At 44.4% G+C, this 27,137-nt stretch overlaps 1 protein-coding gene across 1 annotated transcript in view; it reads right to left on the minus strand.

Moving 5' to 3' along the window:
• Nucleotides 1–1,856: 1,856 nt before the first annotated feature.
• MED13L (mediator complex subunit 13L) overlaps nucleotides 1,857–27,137 on the minus strand; it is a gene marked incomplete at its 5' end in the record, with an annotated part of 193,290 nt that continues 168,009 nt past the window's right edge. The window contains 14 exons of the mRNA XM_084271900.1: nucleotides 1,857–2,012; nucleotides 3,166–3,278; nucleotides 4,934–5,095; nucleotides 8,226–8,380; nucleotides 10,346–10,522; nucleotides 11,392–11,550; nucleotides 13,110–13,252; nucleotides 13,708–13,931; nucleotides 16,677–16,865; nucleotides 19,468–19,687; nucleotides 21,518–21,965; nucleotides 23,829–24,021; nucleotides 24,598–24,821; nucleotides 26,367–26,546. Of these exons, the coding sequence (XP_084128026.1) occupies nucleotides 1,880–2,012; nucleotides 3,166–3,278; nucleotides 4,934–5,095; nucleotides 8,226–8,380; nucleotides 10,346–10,522; nucleotides 11,392–11,550; nucleotides 13,110–13,252; nucleotides 13,708–13,931; nucleotides 16,677–16,865; nucleotides 19,468–19,687; nucleotides 21,518–21,965; nucleotides 23,829–24,021; nucleotides 24,598–24,821; nucleotides 26,367–26,546 (2,720 nt within the window). The 3' untranslated portion in view covers nucleotides 1,857–1,879. The remainder of the gene's footprint in view (nucleotides 2,013–3,165; nucleotides 3,279–4,933; nucleotides 5,096–8,225; nucleotides 8,381–10,345; nucleotides 10,523–11,391; nucleotides 11,551–13,109; nucleotides 13,253–13,707; nucleotides 13,932–16,676; nucleotides 16,866–19,467; nucleotides 19,688–21,517; nucleotides 21,966–23,828; nucleotides 24,022–24,597; nucleotides 24,822–26,366; nucleotides 26,547–27,137) is intronic.

Here is a 27,137-nt window from a genome sequence, read left to right on the forward strand (position 1 = left end):
TTTCCTCCCCAAGTTAAATTTTTTTATACAAGTTTACAATCTTCATCTTTTTATGCTCTTCAAAAGGCCTTGAGAATTTTTCTTTTCTGATTAAGAAAAAATAGTACTGCAATATTTTTAAAGTCAATTTTACACTGTACACATTAGATACAAATGGTTTGCTATCAGATTTTTTTTTTAACCTATACATTGCAAAGAGGAAACCCACGTGGGGGGCTTGGTGCAGAGAGCGAAATAATCCATTTACAGGTTCCTTCTCTGACTTCACCTTCTCATTACACAAGCAATTCTTTTTTTTTTTTATTTATTTTATATAATTTGTTTTAAATGTTACATTATCTCAAGAAAAATACTTTTTAAAATCATAGAATTTCATTTTTTTAACCAGAACATGAAAGTCTTTTGGAAGAACTTTAAAATTGGTAGGTTTTTTTTTTTTTTCCACAGATAGATAACTAGGTCACACAGCCTGATCAAAGTGCCCGACCCCTCGCATAAGGCAGTCCCTGCCTGCTGCACAGTGCAACAACAAACATTAGGAAACGGGGTTTAAATATAAACCCCTTGAAGCCTGGAATGGAGGAGTCATAAAAATACTTCAATTAGCCATTAACCTTTAAAATGGCAATCATTTTACTACACAAAGTAACTTTTCCACCACAGTGGTATAACTTCAAGTACTAATTTAATGATAGAATTTTTAAAAATTATTTCTTTGAAATAATATTCCTATAGTCAGAAAAAATACACCAGATTTGTAACTGATTTAGTGTAAACAAAAACCATATTTTTTGGATATGTACATGGACGAGTCTGCCCGGAATTACAGGGCGACTTGGGTCTCAGTAAATAGCTTTCTAGCATCACTAAATTTACTGGAAATATATTTCAATCATAGCTCTACAATAGATTAATTTGCCACTTGCCATTTGCCCTTACACTGGGCTTTAAAGTATTTTTCCTCCCTACCTCTCACTCACTCTCTTCCATTAGGTAGTGTTATCCTTCATTAAACACTGGCCGGTCCTCGCTTTAACCAGGCTAAATGCAGGTGAGAGTTCCTTAACTCCAAGCACATCCTTACCAGAACACGCTCCTTCCCAGCTTGGCCTCTGATTGTTAGTAGCTTCACTTTTCATTTCTAGGTCAGAAGAGCGAGAGGTATGTAGATAAATAACCCTACAGTGGAACGGAGCTGGATTTTGAAGATATTCTACTGTTCCTGGTCCTTTATAATTTAATCCCTCCCCTCCCCAAACCTAAAAATAAATAAAGTATCTCCAGACCATTCATATCTACATGGACAGGTAACAAATGCATGCATTCATCCCAATCCACTCTGACAGGAACTCCAGGTAGACAGAAAACTCCAATATTTATACGAGACTACAACTGCGTGGGGTTCGTGGGGATTTTTCTCCTGCAACGTCCCAGTTCACGACGATCGAACGACAACGGAAGTTTTGGAGAACCCAAACTGGTCACTACACGGTGTTTTCACTTGCAGGGCTGAAGCTGCTCTCGGTTGGTTGTCAGAGTTCCTAATGCAAAAAGATCCTGTAGTCTTCCTTAAAAAAATAAAATATTAAAAAAAATAATCACACTGACCAGTAGTTACTGGGCCACCAAACTAACACTGGCTTGAGGTTACTCCGTGTTCACTGTTCTTGGATGTTCCCAGATTTTGGACTGAAGCTGCCAGAGATGTTAATGGGTAGTTTAGTTTTGAACACTGCAGAATTCACATGTGCTTTTGGAGGAACAGAAGCACAGCACAGGACTGGTCTGAAGAGAAGCGAAACTGTGATCTTTGCAGACTGTGGCACGTTTCTCAGGTTGAGGGGAGAAGAAGCCAGAAGAACAAGTGCTTTTCTATCTATTACAGTATATTCATGATGGCATTGTACAACTGAGTGAGCACCACGAAATGGACAGGAAGGCAGGAGCTGCGATCCTGAGTGGCAGGGTTACACGTAAGCCAGGACAGTGCATTGTACTGCTCCAAAACGAACCTGTGGGGGAGAAAAGCAGAGAGACATGAAACCGGGTTTGCTTACTCCTTCTCGCCTTTTCTAGACACTTTAGTTAAACTTCTCCTTGGTTTCTCCTGGAGACACAGTGTCATGAGCACTGCCTGGCTGTGTTAACACTGGTGGTGTTGGCAAAGCAGGAGACTCACTGAAAAGGGACCGGGGGAAAGCACCTATTTTTAGTTTTAACATGTTTGAACTTGAATGGAGCCACCTGAATGTGGGCCCTCCCCAACTCACAGTAGACATGAATCATAAGTTAGGTTGGAGGGAACCTTGCACTCAAAGCCTTGCATCTTGAACACCACTACAGATGGAGGTTCCACAGCCTCTCTGTGCCACAATCTGGTCACACTTTTTGTGAGATCTGTATCCAATTAGAATTTCTCATGCTGTAACTCGTGTCTGTTGTATCTTGCTCTTTCCCTGTGCAAGTCTGACTCCAAGTCAGCAGCACCTCAAGACAGCTGTGATAGCTCAGTCCTCTAAGATGATGCACATTCAGATCATCTGGAGTAATACAACCACCACTGATTTTCTCAGGTTCTACTTGGGGAAGGGCATGTTTGTGCTCTGCTGTGCTCCACCCTGTATGCTGCCTCATAAACCAGATCTTTTTTCAGTCCCCAACAGGTGGGATGGAGCCAAAGAGTCCTCTAGTTATCTGTACAACACAATACTCAACCTTGTATTCATTCCAGAGAACATCTCCTTTATATCCCAGTTCCTAAGATACTGCCATTAGGAGAGTTTCTTTTATCTCCGACTACCAATCGCATTGGTTTGGTGAGTAAAACCAATTATTGACTCAGTCCAGATTGGACCATCAGCTAAAGAGCACAATCTTTGGGGGACAAACCGAGGTGTCCCCTTGGTAAGGCAAAGCTGTTTCTAAGCCTCTGTCACATAGTTTTGCATATGGTAAACTAGTGAAGTGACCCTCAAAGTCCTGCTCTCTGGTGGTGGAAGTAGCAGCTGTAGTAAGAGATGTGAGACACATGCGTGGGGCAATGCAGAGTTACAAGCTGTTGAGAGACCCAAGAAGCAGTTTTGCAGGAGGAAAAGGTCCCTCTGAAATTTCAGAGCTCAGTCCCCAGAGCCCAAGGGAGGAAATGCCAAACCTGAAAGGCGTTACCTCAAGACATCTGATGTAGTTTTAGAGTCAAGGGGGTGAGGGACTCGCTGAGAATTTCTGGCGGGTAGAAGCTCATCTGTCTGCGCCACAGAGATATGGTGATGTAACGAGGCCTGTGTGAGCAAAGGAAGCACAAGTTAACTCCTCACATAGCAAGTACTTCTCAGGATTCACAGTGACCAAACACACTCTGAATTGTCTCAGGGCAGCACGGGAAGTTGACAGTTCTTTGTAGGACCTGCCATTACCACATGTATTCCCGAGCTCCATGATTGTATTTGTGAATGAACTGCCTTCTCCTCCTGACTGGGATCCAGGCTCTTTAAACGGAATGTTGGATTCTGTTCTCAGTGAGGCACAGGATGTGTCAGTGGTTCCCTTCAGACTCTGCCCACAGGAGACCCACCAGAGATCCCCGCACAGAGGTGGGGTGTCCAGCCAGAGCAGCTCTGGCCTGCTCTCTGCTGGTAGCTTTCTCCACCCCTCTCCTCTTTCTTCCCGAGCAGGGCTGGAGCATCAGTTTACACAGGAGCAGGAAAGGGATTACATATTGATCGTGTGCTGGGGGCAGAGCAACCACGTAAGCCTTTCAAGTGGGCAGCCGGATACACCGCACTGCCTGTCGAGGCAAAACCTCTAATTGATACTCCTCCTATTATGGCTTGCACATTAGAGGTGAAAAACTTGAGCTCAGGAATCCCTAATCCAAAGGTGGTGAAGATGACTTGCATCGCTACGCCTCGCATGCCATACAGGTTCCCTAATTGCAGCGCCGAGCGGCACAAAGGAGACAGCACCAGCCGCTCGCTGCACGCGGAGCAAGTTCCTGCACGAACCCAGCCCCGCGCGCCTGTTACAAACTGTCCAAACCCAACCTGCGGGTTCCAAGCCAAATGAAACGTTTCGTTCAGCCTAGATCTGAGAGAGCAATTGTGTTGGGCTGGGGGAGGCGGTGTGGGGAAGGGTGGCGGCTCCTCTCTAGTGCAGATCTAGTATAAGCTTAGGGAAGGAATTCTCCAAGTTGCCTGGAGCTCTGCTGACTGTTTTTACTGCTGGAACTGAAGCATAGTCTTTGGATTACTCATTCACCAGAATAAAAGTAGCTTTAAGTTTAGCACAGAACTTCATCTCTAGCTCCAAACCCAGGGTGGTTTGTTTTTTGTATTTTAAGATCTCCATTCTATGGGTTTAAAGGAGGGAAATCAATCCATGAGGAGTGCAGAGGGTAAGGAATAAGGTCCAGGACTTTGCCTGCCATGCTGACTGCAAGGCGGTCACAATCTTTTTGATTAATTCAAATAAGCCCCAGACACTCCACAGGATCAGGAACCCATGGGCTGTACAGGCCTCTGGCAAGCCCGTGGGTCCTGGCATGCAAGGGATCAGGCTCACTCACACCACAGACTCCCCTGTGTAGCTGGTACAACTAGGGAATAGCAAATGCCCAATCTGAAGGTGCTACTCTCCTCTCCTGCCTCATGCTGAGTGGAAACAAAAACCGGGGGCACTTCTGTAAGACCAGCTACAGCACTGATGGTTCTGTATTTAGAAGGTGCCAAACCATTCCTTTTTCAGGTCAGGGCTTCAGCAAAAAAATAAAACCCAATTACATTTGAATAGCCAGCTATCTTAAGTATTTAACCTAAAATTGGAGTTCCCTTTCCAGTACTGTCACAGTTGTGGTAACATACAATGCCAACATTTTCAAAGAAAATTCACAAACAGGGTGGCAGTTCTCCCTGCCCTGTGAATGGATACCAGGACAGACCTTCAGGAAGAGGGGACACTGGTTTTGTGCCTGAGGACAGGATGACCAGAACCACTGGGGAAGATTCTCAGCTTTGGCAGTTGATACGAAGTACCCAAGAGCAAGAGGCTGCTGCTTCAGTTCCTCAGGGGCTTCTCTGGAAAGGAGACGTTCCCCTTGGCTCTGCAAGAAGAGTTGAGAAGGCAGGTTTGTTGCTTTATGTCGTTACATCCCACTCCAGTAACACTCATTTTGCTTCCCAATTACTCAGTCTTTAATCCTGTTCTGCTTTGTTATTAATGAGCTACCTTTCAGCCATTAATGAATCTTGGTCAAAGCTGTCTAAGCCTTTCCTTTTTTCCCCTGAAGTTGGGTTCTCCAGGCTCGTGGTCCCGAATTACTTCAGATTCCCAAACATCAGTGTTCATTTCCTACATCTAACCGAGTACATGTGGAACTTGATGCTACAGAGCAACTCAGAGGTACTGGGCTCTGGCTCTGGCTACAACACAGCTGCTTATGTGCATGCAGAAGGCAGATGGGTGTTTAGTTAACTTGAAAAAGCCTCACAGGCATTTCCTGTATCAAACCCCACAGTTTGCACTGCAGACCCCCCTGACTTCGGCCAGTGGAAGACCAGAGTATCTGCATCTTGGTACAGTCAGTGTTTGCTACTTACAGCTTAGAAAGAACCGCTGTCCTTGCTATTCCTCGCTATGGACACATGGACAGAAGATACTACACTTAGTATTTGTACCACCAAGTGGTGAAGGGTGGGGAAAAGGAAGCAGCTGTTCTGCTTTGCAATTTCTATCACTTATTCATTCATTTCTATGCTGTGTTTCTGCAGGATGAGTTACTCATATTCTTATGTATGGACCAAATTGTTACTGGGAGAGGAGAGAGTTAAACAATGAGGAACCAGCTGTAAAACAAATTTCACCAGGCCCAGAGCTGCTGCCTGCAGCAGGTATGTTTGTGATTTCATTTCTGTGACAAAAACCTACATCAACTGTCTGCACTGAGGCTGATGGATAGGAGTGCTTGGTGTGAGCTCACTTACCTCATCCTGTGTGTGCATGTAGAGACAGACAGAGAGCTATGTGTATCCTTATCCACCATGAACCGCATTCCCAAACCCACCAGGGTCTCCTCAGCTACCAGAGAGGGTGACTGCCCTTCCATTCCAGAGAGCATTCCTATGCTAAATGCATTTGGGGTTTTTTTTGGAAACACCCTGCATTATTTTGCCTTTTTATTTCGTAGAGGAAAAACCTATATGATGCTTGTGAATTGTTTTATCTTGAAACTTATCCCAGAAGAACCGGGTAACGGTTCACTTAATCCATAAACATCTTAAGTCAACAGATTGAAAAAAAAAGTACAAAGTAAAAGATTCCACTGCAGAGAAACTGGCTTAAATCACAATGCCTTCCCTGCCAGCCCTTGAAGCAGGTCCTTCTCCAAGAGCAATATCTTGATCAGGAATCAAGGAAAGTTAAACACTCCATAAAGCTGGGAGAAGGTTGCAGCTCACCTGGCTGTGGGCACTCAGAGAGCCTAACGGCAAACCTTGGCAGTGGAGCAATCGGGAGTTACACTGCTAAACTGCAGCAATCAATTACGGTTACACGGACGAAGGCCTGACCTTCCCCGACCCACAAGGTAATGATCACACGCTGTTGCTTTTTTAAAACCAAAAATTACACATCAATTACTAGGCCATTGTTAATGGTTAAACTGAATTACTCTGACAGGTTCATCTAGAAAAGGCTTGCTCGGGTCTCTAAGCTCTTTGGTCGTTGACCTTTCAGTGCTGCTCTTAAGCCCCTTGGATGGAGTTCCAATGTGAGCAGGTTCTGTAAGCGTGTTTCTGAGAGTGGTACAGAATGGAGTCTGCTGAGTGAACTCAAGAAGAGAAACTGCACTGAGTGTGGTTGTGATCTACAGCTGGAGGGTTTGGTAGCAGAATTTAGAACCAGTCTGAAATAACCAAGCGACAGCCGTGTGCAACCCTTTGCAAAGTGGGCTGGGGTATTACCCCAAGGTAAGGTGCTTGTGTACTGAGGTCACAATAGACACCATTAGCACTTCTGTGGCTGACAGTTTATTTTCACTCACAGACAGGCCAGTGAAGCATTCTGGCAGAGGCTACAAGGAAAATACAGGCAGGACTTTTTCCTTCCATGTGGTGAAACTACCAGCGCTTCATTCAGCATTTTCAGGGAGTGAGAATTCTTGTCATAAGAACCCTTCCTTACACAGAGAAAACCACACTGCTTTGTTACAGGGGCTGAAGTAGCACCCTTCAGGGCCAAATCTTAGGTGTAGCTGTGCCTCCTCTGAGCAGCTATCCTGTTCTTCCTTTGAACCAGATTTGTAGTTTCCCTGGAATCTGTGTCAAGCCCCCAGTGACAATCACAGATCCAGATTACAGATCACTAAACCAGAACTTGTAAGTGCATTGGGTTTTCTGTTTCTCATGTAAAAGTTAGCCTGGTAGAGAAGTAATGTGCTACTTCTTTATATGCACTGTTTCTAGAATAAAACTTCTCCACAGGAAATGGTTCAGTGTCAAACATCTATATACTTGTGATGGAGACCGTTCTCAGTGTGCAGCTACGTCTCGTACACAACTGAAGGTGTGAGGAAAAGAATTCCACCAACACAATCCAAAGTATGCCAAAGCAGATTGAAAAAATACCTTGAATTACCAAAAATAATTTGCCTTTTAACTAATCACTGGTGTTGGAACCAACTTTATAAAAGCCACTTCAAACAAAATAACTTAGAAACACTATGTGCTCTGGGCTAATTTTTACTAAGAAAACAATATTTGCATAAACATCCAGCACCTGTGGAGTTCCTATGAGTAGGGTTTTCTTATTTGGAGAGTTACCGCCCTTCTTGCCTCTCCTAGAAATTCATGTGAACAGAGCTGCCCAGTCTTCCCCTATCTCAAAGGCTTGTCACATTCCATACGATTTTCCAGAAAAAAAATCTGGATAAGTACAGATTAAATTTATATGGGGTCATTAGATACAGCTCTGCTACACAGAAACAAAGCTGCTCTCTCCTCCTCTCCCTATTATCTTGCACACTAACAATTAGTTTCAGAGATGTCAAGAGTCAAGGCAGAAGCATCTTCTGCAACCATGTTTAACCAGCACCTTCTGTTTTACCATTAACTTCTGCTTGCTGCTGACCTAATTATGCTTGATAATCTACAGGGAAAAAACCACTTTGTTGGAGGATTTGGGTCTTCTGTGTGTTTATTTTAAGTCACATACGCCCTGAAGTGCTGCAGCCTTACCCTGCTATGCTGGAAGTGAGATCCCACTCCAATGCCAGATGGTGACCCAGGGGAAGGAACTGGGGAGGAATTTGGTGAAGAGTGAAGATTCCCTGTTATTAAAATCCTGATGTCATTGTCCATGTCATCTGGGAATGGGAGGTCAAACATGTCATCTGAAAAGGAAAAGAAATTATTTCCAATGTTCTGTACTCAATTTTGTCAAGAATTTCTTGTAATTTATTACCATTCCCTTTATTCTAAATCCTTTTTTTAAAATACTCTTGAGACCAATGGAAGTGGAGACAAACACTTTACTGCTTAATCCTTCTTCATACCTTTACCTGCAACTGCACAGACTGGAAAGGGAAAGCTGGGAGACATCTATCAACCTCGTGAATTTGAACAGTGGTGACGGAGCGAACACAAATCCTGTCACACCAGCTTACTGAAACCCCAACTGAACTTTGTAACAGAAAAAATGACACCTCTCTGCAGCGGGTCACAGACATCCAGTAACAAATGCCTGAAATACAGGAAACGAACCCACGGCTGTTGCCCTCGGCAGGTGCTGCTCCTCAGGCTTCCCAGCGCTACACGCCAGCGCCTGGCACATCAGGGAGCTGCAAAGCAACGGCTCCCAGAACTGGTAAGGGCAGCAGGGCCTGTTCCGTGCGCACACAACGTGACTGTTCCAAACCCTGCGCCAGGATGTCCTACAACACAGCTCGTAATACTTCGCTTTCATCTCAGAAATTAAATACAGTTGTGTTATCCTAACTCCCTGTTATCCTAACTCCCTGTTTTACTTTGGGTGGTGCTACCGTGTGGGGAGGGTATGAGGATACAGTGAAAACGTGTTTGCATTCTGTGAGGAGTACCTGCCGTTACTCAGTCATTTGAAACACGGGCTATGATACCACGAGTAGTTTATGTGATGGAAAGCTAAGGTGTTATGAACAGAGCAAAAATGTACAAGCATCACAGAGTGGGTTATTGGGTTTCTCCCTTATCCAGATTTCTCATCAGGCAAATATGTTTAAACATTATAATGACATGTAAAGTACATTTTTGGGGACAGAAGGGACAGAGGGCTCTCTGCATTAACTGCACTGATTAGAATTGAAGCCTTGTTTATACTAAAACACATAGAGCCCTAAATAAGAACTGCATTGCTACATATTGTAAGGAATAGTTTATCTTGAAAAAGAAGAATTTACTTTGCATGAAAATAGAAAGGATGCGTGTCCCCTGAGCTCATTTCCTAGTGCTGAAATAGGCAGGTGGTTGTTTTCCTTCATCTCACGAAGAGGAACACTGCCTTGCAAGAGCCATGAATTAACTTAGTTTATTAACTTCTGTCCTACAACCTCAGTAAACAAAACAGAACTAATGTCATGCTCTGCTTCGCCCCCAGAGCATAAATGGGATGGCTAATAGCATAGGAAGCAGTTTAATCATTAAGTAGAACAGAGTTAAGAAAATTAAATTTAACACCATTTTGGAAAGCGCCAGTTCTTGTACCTGATTCTAATTAGCATCTGAAGCACTAAAGGGCAGGTTAATGCAGGTTAAATATTTGTCAGCACAGCATTCAGCCAGGATTCTGGGGCCTTGAAAGGACAGCTGCTTAAGTGTTAGGAGGGGTAACTTCCCTTTGGTGAGGCCCTGAAATTCCAGGAGGAACAGATCAAAGCAGCCTCTTTCATTACAAATAGTGGGCCTTTCTTCCGTGCTGTACCCTAACGTCCCTCTTCATGAAACACTTCTAACGTAAATGTTTGTAGTTGCTCTCATTTTAAATCACTGTACAATTATTTTGTAAGGATCAATGGCAAAAGAGTTCAGAAAATACTTATTTAATGTAAAGTATTAATGGCAGTTTGCTGACACCAGTTAAATGTGCTCGAGAAAGCTCACTGCCAACAGAAAGAACCCGCGGGTCGGGTTCTGCTGCTCTGCAGGAAGATTAAACTTCTAAACCCAGTGACTGTATCCTCACAGGCTGGTGTGGGGTCCGTGGGAGAACACTGGTCCACCTGGGGTTTCACTCGTGAGTGGAACAGCCCCGCTGACGTTCTGAACAGGCGGCTGCACGCTCGCAAGACCTCGCCTCTCACACTAGGCATGTGCTTACTCACCATTAGTAGGGCTGAATCCATCCTCATTGGGGTAGTTTGCTGGTGCTACCTGGATAGTAGCAGAGGTTGGGAAAACCAGGATGTGTGTACAGGAGGCATCCTGAGGGGTGTTCAGCTGAGAGGACTGCAGGTTGAGCGCAGTACTCCGGCCAAACACGGATCCCATAGTGACGGCATCTTTCAGAACAGAAGCAAGGGCAGAGACATTAATTTGCATCATCTTCCAAATATATGCACTGTGTTCAATTAAATTTCTGCTCATCTAATCTGGGTTTGCAAGCTAATACACGTGTTTAAAGGTTCTTATCTTAAAAAGAATAAATTACTAGAAGAGCTTGAAATTAAGATCACAAGTTGTACAGATAATGTTTAGCAATGTGAATTCCCATGCGGTGCCCCACCTTTCCTTTCATTCTGCTGCCCCTTTATCAAAGATTTACTTGTTAAACGAGCAAGTTAAATTGATTTTTGACACACATGTCTATAATTATGCAATATAACCCACTGTGCTTGACATGAAAAAAGCATAACTTGCCATCTATTTTCTCATGTTCCAAAAGCTCTGTTTTGAAAATTATTCCATTTGATGATTAATTTTCAAGCTCGTTTAATTCTGCTACATGTAGTAATCTTTTATTTCTAAACTAAACCCCAGAGTAGAGTAGTTTGTAAAGATGTGTCACCTCGTACGCGCTTAGGTAACACAACACAGAAAGGGAACCCCAACAGTTCGTTTTACTTCAGCTTAACTCATCGGTCTGCAGCTTGCAGCAGCACTCCGTACAGAACGTAAGCATGCCACAAGGCAAGTGGGTTTATCCTAGCTCCCATTTACACAGACTCTACTCTTCCACACTGCACTCTACAGTGCCTGCAGTCCTTGCACCAGAGTGCCCATATCACATGTCAGCTGATGAGAACTGCTCTGCCTCAGTCATGGGTACAGTCACTAGTCTGCCAGTGATCTCCCCAAACTAATGTGCTTATGTGAGAAGTACGACAGAAGAGGAGCTTCACTGGCAGTTAAACAGTTGGATAAAACTTACCTGGCATCACAACAAATGACCCCTGTGGCTCCATGGCGACTAAGCAGGCACTGAGGATAGAGGGAGAGTCTGCAGATGAGATGCCGCACATGCGGCACACCTCCTTCAGTTGTTTGCTGATTGTCTGCAGGGAACATTCCCCAAGGAGGATACTCCAGTCTGAAAGGAAGAGTATCATGAGGGTTCTGACAGAGCCAGCACTTGTGTGAACACAGAAAAATATTGGTAATGCTTGGCCTTTCTTTAATGTTGCTTTTCTGGGCTGCTTCCCCAGGGATACAAGGTGGATGGGAGCTGCAAACTGGTGGTCAAGCAGTTACTGCAGAGGATTTGATTCCGTGGCAGCCTGTTGCTTTTCCCATGAGCTACCTGCTTTTCTCTGACAAAGTGACGTGTTTCTTTAAGAATGAGCCTGTCATTCTGCCTGTCAGATAGCAGAGGTACTTATCTGACCTGAAACAGGGCAGCGTGCAAGGATTCTTTTATTAAGATTTGTAAAAGGTGTTTGATTTGCACACGGATGGTTTCCTGAGCTGCACTGATTCTGATTTGAAGGACTGCTGCTTATCCCACAAACACAAGCAGAGACACTCCAATTCCCACGCAGAGAAATGTGGTTGATCTTTGCTGTGAATAAAATGCACTAACAATGCATAATTTCACATGCAAATTTCAGTGGAGGTGCAGCTAGACATTCCAGAAACTACTTTTATGACATTATGTGTCCAAACAGAGGAAGGCAGTTGTGATGAAATCCTTAATCCATGTAACTCCTGTGTTGCCTGTAGGGGCAACAGCTCGTCCCAGCAAGTATGCTATGGCAGACGGTGTTTAATTACTGCCTCTTCCTTCCCTGCCACGGGTACTTCTCTGTGCTTTCAGGCTGAATTGTCACTTATCACACACCATTTTCAACTTTTTTCCCATCTCATCAAACACAGAATCTCTGTCGGTAAGCAGCAAGGCAGGACAAGCACTCATGAAATAACCTCACCCTCCTGCCTAATTTACTTTCACACCCTGTCTCAGGAGATGGGAGAAGACTGACAGCACCCTCTCAGAATCCCCTTTTCTCCCAGACAAAACCTGAACTGTGGCCACAGCCGTTAGAGGTGGGAGATGCCGAACACGGATGTATGTACATTAGTGAGAGGAACGCCTGCTGAGGGAAGGGAGGCAGTCCCTCCCTCTCTCCCTTGCCTGCAGGGCTGGGGATCTAGACTTAACACACTCCTGATCTCCTGCCTGCTTCCTGTGCAGAGCACCCAGGAGGGCTGAATCTGGAGGGCTCTGCAGGCTGTGCCTTACTGCTGATTCACAGGGGCTATTGGGTAGGTGGGTGTGCTACAAGAAAAGAAGGAAATTTCTTGTTTAGTAACTTTTTTTGCAAGAATGTTTCTATGTTTGCATTTAGGAATAAGAACTGAATCATGTTTCTATTCCTGTGACAGACCCTTTTCTAGCATGTGGTGAAACCCATGGCTTCCACTTGGCAGTACACTGTGCAAACACTTGTTAATCTACACATAGACAAGACACCCAGTGTACAAACAAGAGAACTGCTTATGCAAATCCATTCAAAATCCAGGGCCAGGGTAGGACTGTCACTCTCCATTTCCTGGTCTTGAAGGCTTGTGACCAGTTCTGTAAGTCATCCTGCCTCATACACTGAGGCCACATTTTCACTGCAGAACAGTGACAGCACTGACATTTCCTACCTTTCAACTCCCCGTGACCTAGGCGTCCGAGCCGCCCGATTACAACTCTCCAAGGCAGTGATGTCATCTGTACAATACCAATGCACCATTCCCACAGCTTCTGCAGACCAATTTTACGTGCAGACACCTTGCTCCTCCTTGTCCTGGAGGTTAAGGAAAGAAGAAAAACAAACTAAGAAGAGAATCAAGGACAATATTCAGATTTTTATCCTGTAATTATTTTGCTGCTCACCCTCTACAGCAGTTCTTACCGCTCTGTGGAGTGCCCCACCTTTTACTACTGAGCAGCAGCACAAGTATGTGTCTGCTTTCAGTCCTGTCACTGCAGGGGCAGGCAAGAGGTGTCAGTAGGCTGAGCAATGAGCAGTTGTTCTTAAGGTAGGGTTTGCAGGTAGGGTTTGCAAATCATGTGTAGCACAGTAACTTTTTTCCTCTGCAGTTTCTAAGTTATCAGTAAGTGCAAATTGAAATGTTCCCCCTGTTACATTAACATGATCCCATCACAGAAAGTATCATAGAAGGGATATGCAGGGAAGTGATGAGAGCAAGGGATGAGCACCCCAGTCCAAGGCACGGTGTGAGGAGGAAAGGTTCCTACCTGTTGGGTAAATCGATATTAACTATGCAGGTCTCCAGCAGCTCCCCGTGGAGGTCGGTGCAGGACGCCAGAAGCCAGCGCTGATCATGAGACAAACAGTATCCAACAAAAAGCACGTTGTACTTCTGACTGGCCTCTCCAAACGTCTCTCCCAGCTCTGTCTGTTTGTCTTTGATGGGTGCCAGTATGAAAGGAGGCGAGTATAGCTGGATTGGGCTGGGCCTCTGCAACACAGTCAGTGCAGTCATCAGCAGGTATGTCAAAACTACGTAATGCAAGGCACCCAGACTGGCAGAAGAGTCTGAGTTGGAAACAGTAACTAAATTCAAGGCATTCACAGTCAAGGGAGCTTCTGGGAAAGGGGTGGTTCTAGACCATTCATTCTGCTAGTTAAAAGACATGCACTTCCAAAATTGTCTCAAGATTTCTTTTTGTATCCAAGGGAACCAAGGTCTGAAAACAGCTTTTGGCCAGAGCGAGACCCATCTCTGAAGGAGTCAGGAGTTCAGGCCCATCATTCTGCACAGCCTTTTGCTGGATGGCACCTCCTCACCTCCACTTAGTCACCATGAACAGCACAATCTGATGCGAGCTCACATCAGGGTGGCACAGCTCACACTTCACAGACAGTTTCTATCTAGGCATTAGGTGTAATATACTTCACAAAGATCAGTCATGATGTCAGAAATTCTTTAAGTCTTACAGTTCACAAGTTAATTTCAGACATACTTTGAGTTTTAATCAGAACTGAATTAATCCATCAGTTTGGCTGTACATGTCATAGTGCTGCACTTTAAGAAACAAACTGCCCCTCAGCCTGCAGAAGACCAACGTGTAAAGGCTGTAAGACCTCAACAAGATCTCAACATAGATCTCATTCAACACCATTTAACAATAAGCAAATGAATATTCTAAGTAGCCCATGTGCAGTCCTCCTGCACAGTCTGACAGCAGTATGTTATTAAATCCATCTGTCATTTAAAAAAAAAAAAACATTAAAAAACCAAAATCACAGGAGGCTGAGACTGGAAGGGACCTCTCATCACCTCGTCCCATCCTCCTGCTCAAAGCACAGCCAATTAGATCAGGTTGTGCATCTGAACATCTCCATCACTGGACACACTGGGTAACATCTCCAGTGAGGGACACGTTCAGTCTGCCTGGACAACCAGTTCTGGTGTTTGCTCACTCCTACAGTAAAACAATTTCCTTGTGGTTTTTTCATTGAAACAGAATTCTTAGTATTTTGGCTTGCACCCACTGCCTCTTTGTCCCATCACTTTATCCCACCATGGCTCCATCTCCTTTACTCCCTCCCACCAGGTCCTGACACACACTTGTCAGAGCCCTCCTGGCCCGAGAGTGCTCTCGGCACCTCCTCAGGTGTCAGATGCTTCCATCCCTCACTCATCTCTGCAACCCTTCCCTGGATTTGCTCTGTGTCTCCTGTGCTGCAGAGGCCAGAGCCAGACACAGCACGTCCCAGGTGAGGCCTCACCAGTGCTTAGGAATGGAGAATCATCCCCTATCGCCCGAGTGGCAGCACCCTTCCCAACGCAGCCTCTCTCAGCTGTGAGGCCACGCTGCTGCTCAGGTTCAACAGGGCCAACCACACCTCCAGCTGCTTTTGAGATGCTCAGCCCCAAACCCATCTTTGCTTTCTAACCCCTCTCTGAAAGAAAAACATGATGGGCCTGACAAGACGTGCTCAGCAGCTCAGAAATGGTCAGGGTGGTTTCTGCATTTCTCAGGCAAAGTTTGGAAGTTGCACCACAAGCATGTGTAGAATGGGAAAAGGAGACACCTGATTAATTAAGCATGCTGGATGCAAGCTGCTCACGAAAACATCTGCCCCCTTTTTGGTGCCTTTTGTGTCTTCAGGAAATTAAACATGAAATGCAAAGTGCAAGTTAATCAGCTTAGAGGAATATTAAGTTACGGTGTTTTCTTAGAGACATTAAGGGAGACATAAGGGCTGCTGTTTATGTCACTTTCTAGAAGTTTCCACCCTGGCAACAGTGCAGGAACACTAATTCAAAGGGGAGTGGGAGCAGGGGGGAGATGCTTACAGAGATCTTGCAAGTCTACTGCTCTTCCCCTTACACCTAAATAGTCTCAAGTATGACTGTTGTAGCTTGCTGCAAATCCATCCTGCTGAACAGACACCTGATGGAAGCACCAGGAAGGAATGTGAAGGGGATGCCGGGGGTTATACCGCGTTTAGAAACTTCCAGTGAGAGCTTATGGTGTTATGTGAGTAAGAAAGTGTGCCAATGGCTGGCTGGGTTTATGATGATTTTAAACCCTAACAAGCATGCCTTTATCCCAAGGTAAGGGTTTAGGCATTTATTTGGTCCACTAAATCTAAATAAAACAGTCATTGTTATCTTTCAAAGAACGAAAAACATTCATGGAAAGTAAGATGGATTATTCTTCTTTTGAAATCCCTGAAGTTCCAGCAACAGGGCTTGAATATTTATAGCTTAAAAAACCAGATGAAAGATAAGCCCACTGAAATAGGGGGAATTCTCCATTACCTCAGGGAATTAATATATCATCTCTAATTAGGCACAGGAACTTATTTCATATATATGCATATATATATAGGTATATAAATAAAGGTTGGTCGCAATCACTTTCATGTAGGTGTACTATAGACTGAAACTACAGAATGTCACAGAATCCCAAGTAACGACAGATGCTTTCTTCTCTTTCCACACTGAACTTTAACTTAACCTTTTACTTTATGACTCAAAACTAGGAGCTTAAAATGCTTTGAAAGCAAGCAGTCTGACATTTTTCTTACTATTTTTCATTGAGTATTAGCTCACCTTTTCCCATCACACGGTCATTTTCTTCTATACTCTCAAGAAAAACTCCTCAAAGTATTTTCTCTACTCTATTTTGACATTTGAGAAAAGTGGGTACAGTTTTTGAGCAGGCTTTCCTTTTCTTTCACCAATACTAACCTCAGGGTTTTTGAGGGTCATCTCGATGCTGGCAGCGGGCCCGAAGCCTGTGAGCGACTTGATGTGGATCTGTGTGGGCAGTGGCCTCCTGCACTGGCAGTACACTGAAAATGCCAACGACTTCAAGTGCTGAATGTAGAAAACCTGCTCATCCTTCATTGTCTGCAGCATGTACTGGCAAGGCACAATCTAGATAATTCATGCAAACAAGAGAACATGACTGAGAGCCTTCGAAGAGCTGTTTGTTAATATCCAACCAGATTCACGCGCTCATTAGTCCATCAGCAGCCATGACAACCTGATGTCTATCCAGGTATTGGCATTGCAGTACCTGGAGTATGAAGCTGACACAGCCAGCGACCATGTTCCCTGATTCCGTTGCAATGATCTATTTAGGGCTGCAAAACCTCTCAGAGAGCAAAGGCTCCTACTGTCCAATACAATGGACACAGGGCAACAACAACCCAAGAGTTCCAGAACACCTCGATGACAGTGGGACAGAAACTCTACATGAATTCTGCTTTCTGTGACACAAACCTCACTGAATGTGAAACCCAGTGTACTGCACAAAGGAACAGATTTGCTTCCTTGTCACCTTGTTTTTCTGAAGTCCACTTTCTCATTCTGCAGTTTGGGAAGGACATATAATCAGTTACATTACAACATCCTTCAAGGTGTACCACAAGTAGTAACTACCAGCAGCTTTTAAAAGCAACACCTTAAAACTCTGGGGTAGTTTTACTTTGAATTTTTTAATCCTCGGTCCAAAACCCAAACACCCAGTCAGACACCTCTCTCTTCCTGACATTTCATTGGCAGGCAGGCTCTCCTATATCATCTCAGTGCTCTGAACCTTGTGCTGAGGCAGGTTTGGGTTTGTAGTTTGTGGTTGGAATTAGTGCGTGCGCTGTTCACGTGGGAATCAGCACTAAGGAGTGAGAGAGCAGAAGATTCTACTGTCATGATTTACATGGTGGCTTCTCCCTCTCAGTCTAGTCAATGGGAAGCTCAGCAGCTCAGTGTCTGTACCATGCACCAGAACTACAGCATGATTTGCCAGTGAGGTGTGATTGGTGGGTAAGACCCATCTGCGCAACAACAGGAAGAAACACCACAGCATTCCTTCAAAACAAGCCAAGTGTGAGCCAAATAATCTTTTCAGTTCAAATCCTTTGAAAAATCAGAATTAAATCTCCATAAGCTCCATTTTTTTTAGCGTCCTACACGTGGCTGTGGAAAACATTGTCTCTTCTTCTGAACAGTGAGATCTCTGGAGCACAAACCATGGATACAGGACATTCACTTTGTATCAAATGCTATGAGACCCAACAAGATTCTCCTAACAAATACTTCCAGTAGTAATAAAACTTCAGTGTCACAAAACGTAACAACTCTGGTTTTTGCTTGAGCCATTGGAACTCTGGTAGCACTTCTAACTTAGTAGATGTGACCACTTGTTTTTAAAAGGCAACTTCTTTGTCCAAGAATTGTAGAAGCTGGGCTTTTTTGCCCTATCTATGAAGTGTAATCAATCTGTAAGTGTTTGGAATGGATTTATTTTGAAATAACTGTATGTTTGTGTGTGGTGTGGGCCAGCCTGAGAACCCTGTGCTGGCAAGCTATCCCCTTACCCTCTGCTTAGAGAAAACTGCCTGCTATTTTGACTGAAACTGGCAAAGCACCAGGTATTTGGGGAAAATAAACAGTACTCAAAGAGCTGGGAAGCCCCGAGTTGTCTCCTGCAGACAAAGACACAGTGTCACCTGGCAGTTTACACAGACACTGTGGTATCAGTGGCTATTTTATCTTCAGTATCTGCAGGCCCACATTCATTACACCGCCTGCAGCCCACCGTGGTATGAAGCTGTGACTCTGATTTCCAGTTCACCCCCAAGCCCGGAGCATCTTGGTGACAGCCTCCCCCATCGTTTCAGGGAAAAGGGAGGTCAGGATTACCAGAAGTGACCAGTGTTTGCTCTGCCAGTTTGAGACACTGTCACAACTTCTAATTATTATTTTTTTAAAGCCATTTAAATTAAAATGCTCTTAAGCCATGTGGACTATACAGGAGTAAGTCTACAGAAATCACTTCTGTTGTATGTCTTGCACACCTACACAGTTTGTAAGCTCTGCTTGCTCACCTACACACAGTTTGTAAGCTCTGCCCTCCCGTCCTCCCCTGCTTATTCAGACAGAGGCACTGGAGAGAGGGGGCGGCACGGCGAAACGCCGGAGTCTGGGCGAGAGGCCAAGCTCTGCTTCTGTCTACACAAATTCAATTCTTAAGTAATTCCGCAGTAAGTAACTATTATTACATGCCAAGTTACATGGTAAATTATTTTTAAGCAGCAGATAATAACAACACAATAGTTAAATTATGCATTAAATGTCTGGTTTTGCATACTTCTTTTGGATTAAAAAATATAAATCAGGGAGAATATAAAAAGCAAACAACTCTGCATGTAAAGTAATCACAGGAGCAACTGGACATTTTTGGTGATGGCAACCCAACTGCAACTTAAATAATTAAAGTCCCCCCTCAGGAAGCACCCTGCGTATGTGACTGCTGGAACTGTGCAACAGACACTGGCTGCCTCAGATGGATTTCCTCATCAAAACTGAAGCAAGTGAGTTTCTAATACACAGCCTTGTACTGCCAACAAAGTAATGTGCAAACATCACCTAAATTGTCTGTATTATCTTCCATGTTGTATCCTTTAATAGAGCATTCATATGATACTGTGATAGAATGACTCTCCACTGTGAAGATAAGTGAGGGAGGCAGAATTACCTGGAGAATGAAAGAATTCCTCATGTTCTCAGGCAAGTTATCCAACATTTCTGTGTAGCATCTCATCAAACTTAACAGCCAGAAGTTGGTGGAGGCAGATTCTTCATCTGCAGTGTAGGTGAACGGATCCACCATGTAGATGACGACTGCTGGAGGATAGGCATTGCTGTCTGCAGACTCTGGTTCCGTGGGAATCCCTATTCTCTCCCTCTCTGTAACACTAGAGACACACACGAGTTAGTGTCAATTGTGTCCCATTTCATGAGCGAGGCAGCGAGAGCAGCGACGCAGCCCATCCCACACTGCCCCCCACAGTAGGGTGGGGAGAGAATCGAAAAGGGAAAACTCATGGGTTGAAATGACAACAGTTTAGTGGGACAGAAAAGGAAGGGAATTATATAATGGTAATAGAATAGAAATACAAAAATATACATATAATGTATGTGAATGTAACGATAGAAGAATATACAAGCCAAGTGACACACAGCTAAGCTGTTCATCACCTGAAGGCAGCAGGGCGGGATGAGGAGCTCTAAGTCCTCAACTGCTCAGTAACAACTGAAAACATCAGCGTGTAATCAACACTATTCCCATCCTAAAGCCAAACCACAGCACTATACCAGCTGCTAGGATGGAAATTAACTCTATCCCAGCCACACCGGGCCAAACTGGTAGTAACTGTTTTTCTGTAAGGTTTTGCAAGGCTGAAGCAGGGGAGGGGAAAAGGGGAGTATGAACTGACTCTTACGCTCAGCAGCAAACCTAAACCAAACACGACAACAGTGAGTGTGGAGACACGACTTCTCACAGCAGCTCTTAAACCAAAATACCTTCCAAGATACCATGAAGTCTAAGATAATCTCATTAGTGCAATCAGAAATGATTACACCCAAGGCATGTGGAAAGGCCAGTTTACGAGCTGTGTGAGTTTTCTTTTTATACATGTGCTGGCCCAGGTTTTGGTGCTGTTCGGCTTTTCTTTTGGGAGAGGTGGAAGGGATAGAGAAGGAACTGGGAACTGGGGAAACGTGGCGAAGTGATATCCCTGGAGACTGAAGCGCTCTGTTTAGCTACTGAAAAGGTTCCAGTGGTAATGGAAAGAGCAACTAAATATTTTTACTTGGTAAAACACTTCTCCATGCCTCGACCACAAATGGGAGGCTCAACATCTGCAAGTGATGACAAGCAGCTCGGAATGACACTGTCAGAAGCCATGCTGCAGTCGATGAAACAGTATTCTGCATAGATCCAGTGGACAGCTGTCTTAAGGACAACCCTCACTACAGCAGGATGTGGGCTTTTCACTTAGGATACAGGAACTCCATAACATATATCACGACTATTAGCAATATGCATTATTATCAGACTAATGAAAACCATCTTCTGTCAGGCAGTTATTTATATAAGATGTTAAAAAACACCCCTTCCCTCATTTTTGTTTCATGACTATTTATAAAATGAAGTCTTTACAAAAGTTTAAAATCACAGCAATCCAATCTAATCCTGTTTCCTGTCCTCACAGCTTTCCTGCTTGCAAAACAACACTTCCAATGCAAGCAAATCAGAAAAGAAAATAATCTACAGATTGTGTTTGGTATCTGTGAACATTCTGGGCGTGATGGAGTCACCTGGGTTGAGGCGCTCGGTGCCGCGGGAGGGATCCTGTGCTACCTGACACCGGGGACCAAGCTCACAGGTATGGCCCAGAACCTTGGAGACACCTCGTGTTTGTCCCATATGGCAATGGTGGGGTGTCCTAAGGCATCTCAAACCGAACCACAGCACCCGTGTTTGTGCAGATGAAACAAGCTTTGTTTCTTGTAATGGAAAAGGGGAAGGTTTGTTCTTTCCAGCTCCCCTTTACCCATAACTGCTACAGCAAATAAAAACGATTCCTGCTCCCTGTACAGCTGGTCAGTAGAACTGCACACAGCAGAGCCCTCTCCTTCTGAGGACCTGTGTAAGGCTTTAAGGTTATGAGTTGCATAAAAGCAGAACAGTGGATCCAATTAGAACTACTCTGAGTCACCAGAGCACTGAAGTAACTTACCCTTCCTGTCCCTCCTGCTGCTGCTGTGGTAAGTTTTGACCTGATTCTGTGTCTCCTCCAGGACCTGTGCTTCCTTGCGAGCGGTCTGCTGCGCTTCCCCCAGCACTGGTGTTCTGTCCTGAACCGATGTTCCCACTAAACCCCGGAGTAGAGGTGGTGGTCATCTGGTTAGCACTGGGCGTTGCAGAAGATGCTGAGAGCTGTGGCACAGAGGATGCAGAGGATGAACTGCTACTTCCTGCTGGAAGGCTGGTGGTCCCTCCGCCGGGTGTGGAGTTAAAGGAGTTGCCTGTTGGTGGTGCCCCAGCAGCTGAGAGACATGTTGAATTTGAGGGTACAGGTCCAGTGTTCCCAGGTACTGTCTGTGGCTGGTTGGCTGGCGCTGGGGTTTGGTACTTCGGTGGTAGCAGTAGGCTGCTGTCAAGCTGCAGAGTGGCTAAGTAAGGTGCTGAAATAGCGGATAAAGAGGAAAGAGATTAATGACAGTCTGTCAGATCAAAGGGAACTGCATTAACCATAGAGCCATATGATATTTTCTGCGCTTTTAGAATATTCTGAGAGTATACAAAGGCTAAGTGACTATAATCTCCATTATAAATATTTACTTTGGAATCCATTCTTCAGGGTTTCAGTTCTAACTGATATGAATCAAGTGCCTTTAAAAACAGGACTGACTTTGCAGAGCTTTGTGAAGCCAAGTGGGTACTGACATGTCATTACCTCTGGCTAGATTGTGTTGCGATAACAGTTTTCTGTAGTGTTCAGCTTTGCAATTTACTACAGGTTATCTCTGTCTGACTGAAAACCTAAAAGCCCTATTTATTTGAGCTACAATAATGGCAAACTTAGATTATTTCTGCTCCTCAATGTCAGAAAAAGAGGTATCACAGTGATTATTTTCAAGTAACCAATTAATAAACCCCAAGTAAATCGCTATTTATTCTTTGACTAGTGCCAGGGGTAGTAAATTGCAGCAGGGGCAGCTTCCAGGTGCCTCAGGTGGGAATTGAACAGCTCAATTCCTTGACTGGCTGTGCTCACGGAGCATACTCTGCATGTCAGCCTGGTGTGTGCATGTCATGTAGTGCTGGAGTAACTCCTCCCTCCCTGTTACCTGGTAAATTCAAACTCAAAGCAGACTGAATGAGCAAGAGGGTCACTGGAGAGAGCTGAGTCCCAGCCTGTCCTGCCAAACCTGGCTCAAAGGGCGGGATGAGCACTCACCAGGCTGTGGAAATGCACAGCTAACTCTGATACCTGCTTCCACTTTTTCCTGAAACTAGATCAGCAGCTCTCAAAGCCGACCTAAGAACCATCACACCTTGTTCAGAGCAAGGCAATCCAACACCTTTCAAGAAACCACTTAAAAGTTCCTGGCCATGTTTAAACAAAACCCAGTTTGCACATTTCAGCTCAAGCCGAAACATTTCCATGGCTGGTGGTTCATGATCACCACCTGTCCCAGTGATCATCAGATGTATTTCCAGGGACGTTTTTGATAGGTCTGTGCCTTGTGCTAGGATCCCATTTCTGTCACATCCACAATACATGTTAAGCTGCCTCTGGATCCACTCTGGAATGTAACAGCCATGTCTCTCCCCAGGGTGAGCCCAGACCAGCGAACTTTGTACCTTCTGTCCTCTCGGATTCTACACTCCTGAAACAGGCACACCTGACATGATGCTATAAAGGAACAAATGTGGCAGGTTGCCATAACAAAACAAGACAAAGCTTTCAAAATGCGTCACTGTTTCAGGATGAAAATTGGCCTACAGGAGTGCCAGAGGAGTCCATGCCTTCAGGGAATGGGGTTCCAAGTATCCACTTGAGGCCCAGGCACCAAGGACACTGATACTTTCTACTTTTCACCTGTGTTCATTCATTCTTCCTCTGCAGAGTTTTAGTGAACTCATCTCTCATACAAATAAACGTTATGCTTGAAGGTGCCATGGACATCGTTCTGTCACACTGGCACGATGGTGCAGTAAGCAGCATGTAAACTAGATCAACTTATATGTTCAGTCTTGTGTGGAACATCTTTGGGACATACAAACATCTTGTACCAAGTGGACTTTTCTAAAAAGATAAGTATTGGTTTTTGAATCTCTGACATGATCACCAGACTGTTAAACTGGCAAACTCCACTTGGAAGGATTAAGGAATTGAGATAAAGCCTCATCACACCTTTTTTAGTCTTACGCAGTTCATCGTTTGTTAAGAAAAGGCTCCCTGATGGCACCTACTGCAGATAACCTCTGAGCTACCTCCAGAGGGCAAGAGAGCCTTGCCAGTGCCATGGTAGTTGACTTACCTAGGTGATGCCGGCAAACTTGCGCGTAAAGTTTGAGTCTGGAATGATTGTCGCACTCCTCGGTGCCCCAGGGCTGGGTAAACCATTCGCTCACGAGCTCATCTGTTAGCTTCTGTGCCACAGTCTTCCCCACCCGCATGATGCCATCACGTAACACTTTGCAGATTGGTTTGTGCTGGCCAAGTCTACACATCTGGTGGGGAAAGAAGAAATGCTTGTAACTACCTGCCAGGCACCGCAGAAAGCTACACAGGCTGGTGTGCAGCACAAACCCTTTGCTACCAGCACACACCTGGTGGCCTCTTAGTGTAAACCCAAAAGGTTATGTTTACCTGTTGAAATGCACATACAGCACATGTAAAGTTACAGAGAAATCTTATGTATTCAGTAGTACACAATGTGCACATTAAAAAAAAAAAAAGTAAATGGGTTTTCTCTCCAGCCCAGCAATTACAAGAAAGCAACAGCTTCTATAATATACTCCTTGCTCTTTAGGCTTGGTTGGGCATTAGGTTGCATTAATACTCTCATTGTAAAGCAAGAGAACCTGTACTGGAGAGAGCAGATGGCAACAAATACCCCAAAATGCAGAGAATCACAGTGTAACCCAACTAAATGGCAGCTGGGACTCTGCCCAAAGTCCTCAAAATGCAAGACAGCCTTATTGAAATAGTTGTTACTTTTAACAACATGGATGGCTCCCAATGAACATGCAGTAGAGCAGAAGCGACACTTAAAAAGAAATAATTGTGTGGTTCCTCTTTCCAACCTCGTATACAGCACTCAAGTCCCTGAAGAAAGTTTTGGCTCCATCGAGCAAGGCCTCATTTTCTGGACACACCACGATATAGGCGACATCCCGATGGCCCCCGTATGGGTCTAGCAACAGCCTCTCCCAGAATGGCAAGGAGAATGGAGAGATTGTCAGGAAGTCCTTGTCATAACCCACTAGTAAAGTCGGGATCGGAAGAGGCTCAGGAGATTCCTCAGAGCCTTCAGAGAGAAAAAGAGAAAGAAAAAACATGTTAAAATATCTGGTTTCACTGCAGGGGGGTCTCTGATGTAGCAGGAAGTGGGCTCTTTTAGGGGAATACTGGAAATAACTAATCCCTTGCCAAGCCGAGTTTCCTCGAAGTGTGACCATAGCATGGTAACACACACTGAGGCTGTATTGTGCCTGATAAACTGTGTTCTCCCACAGCCTTTTTGCTTGGAAAAAATATTTAATAAAAGAGAAGAAAGATTTATATTGTACTTAAGAAATGTCATAAAATCACTCAGCCAAAGTAGAGGGAGCTGATCCAAGCACCATTTAAACTTTCCTAGAAAGTTGCAATAAAACATCTTTCTGTGTACTGTAAAGACATGTAATGCTCTTTCTGAGGCTTCATCTCGTGGTTTTACTTTGTCATAACCATAACCACATCTCATGAGTTCCTCCTCAACCAAAAGTAGTAACACGAACACGTAAAATCTGATTTTACAGTTCTTCACCTACCTCGGGCTAGGGGTGCAAAATTACTCAGTACAACGGTCAGGCAAACAGCTTCCCAGGTAGAAAATACTGGGAAAGCTCATTCTAAGAGCTGCCTCCTGCTCCTCTCCAGAGGAGGGGCTCCAGTGTCACGGCTGAGAGGATTACCACCCAGTTTAACGTGGCACCTCTCAGATGCTTCTCGCTAGAAGAAATACTGTTCAAAGTTTCCAGCAAAAATACAGCCAGTAGCTTCTGCAGGCTGTAATCCAGCTTTATTAAAAAGCCATCACTGAGTAAAAGTTACTGAATCTGTCTCAAAGGCTCTGCTACTTGCTGTACAGTAATTTTGGGTTTATTCTCTGGTAAAAATTGGGAAATCCTAACTGAAATGCTGGAAGAATGATTAGATTAGAAGTACTCCTCCTGGAGCACAGTAGCTTTGGGCAGGAATTGTAGTTCCTGCAAGCTGCCCCAGCCCCAAAGTAAAGCAGCAATGTATTAAATATCAACAGAGGGAAAATAAAGCACGATGGAACTGGATTAAAAAACCCCCAAAACTAAGCAAGACTGGATCAGTTAAGACAAAACAAATTGCAGGTGAGAAATGTGCATCGAAAGGCCAGTCATTATTTTGCACATGTGCACATACAGAATCTGTGTTGGAATTTGTATTTTCCAGAAGTGTCACTTTTAACCATTAGATATGTAAAGTGAAACTTCTTATTAAGACTGTGGGAAAACCTTAGAACAAGCAAACCTCTTTGCACAGAAAACATACCCCCTTCTGCACATTTGGGTAGCTTGGAAAGCCCCTTTCCCACTATGACTCGGTACAACTTTAACAGCTTCCTCTCTTCCTGTTATTTATCACCACAAGTTTCAGTACAAGCCAAAATGCAGACGCAGACAGGGAGCTGGATCCTCACCCAGCGTTTCTGCACCCTGTAAATACTCATCAATCTGGAAAGGTAAAACCTCCCCTGCAGTATTCAAGCGTGTGCTTCAACTGCCTTTTAACCCACACGTTCATCCTAACTGTTGGCAGGTAACACAATACGTACCGTAGGTTCCCCGTCCTGCCATCTTATGGAACTGCTGCCAGGTGAGTGGTCCCTGCACATGCTGGATGTTCTCCCAGGTCCTTCCAGTTCGCTTCTTCTGGATAGCATCCTGGAGAAAGGGCTGGAGCGACAGCAGCATGCGCACAACATCCTGGGAGGAGAGCATGCTGATATCCAATACTGCAAATGAAAAGGAGCATCGGTCATTGTCAGTGAGGAAAAGGAAGAGTTATTTAGAGGTAGCAACCTTTTTTTGTGGATTGTTCCTTTGCATTGCTCTTCACAATGTGAACACTGTGTACATCTTTAATTAGCTTAATAACATTCAGTGTGGCACTTCATGAAAGCACTGCTGAAATGAAGCTGTTGGCAGTCCTTTTCACATACCTTTCAATGTTGCTGGTGCCCAGCTCAGTTCGTAAGAAGTCACAGCATGCTCAGCACATAAATAGGTAATATTTCATTACAGAAGCACTTTTGTTTTTTTTCTTTCATACAGAGCAGTTCTTTTCTACTGACTGCTTATCCCCTTCTCCAAAAAAGGGGGCCATAATTCTGCCTTCCCCCCAACACCTAAATTTGGTTTCCACCTCTGCTTCAGATTTCTTAAGTTCTACAGACCACAATTTAGACCACGAAGTCTAAGGACAACCAGATTACTGGCACTTCAGGTGTAATTACAAAGCTTTCTGAAATCTACTTTACTTCTAGGGTAGCTTCATGTCTATCACATCCCACGTAAAGACTAGGTGGCTCAAAACTGTCAAGTTT

Source organism: Gallinula chloropus (genome assembly GCF_964237585.1).
Source record: "Gallinula chloropus genome assembly, chromosome: 17".
NCBI lineage: Eukaryota > Metazoa > Chordata > Aves > Gruiformes > Rallidae > Gallinula > Gallinula chloropus.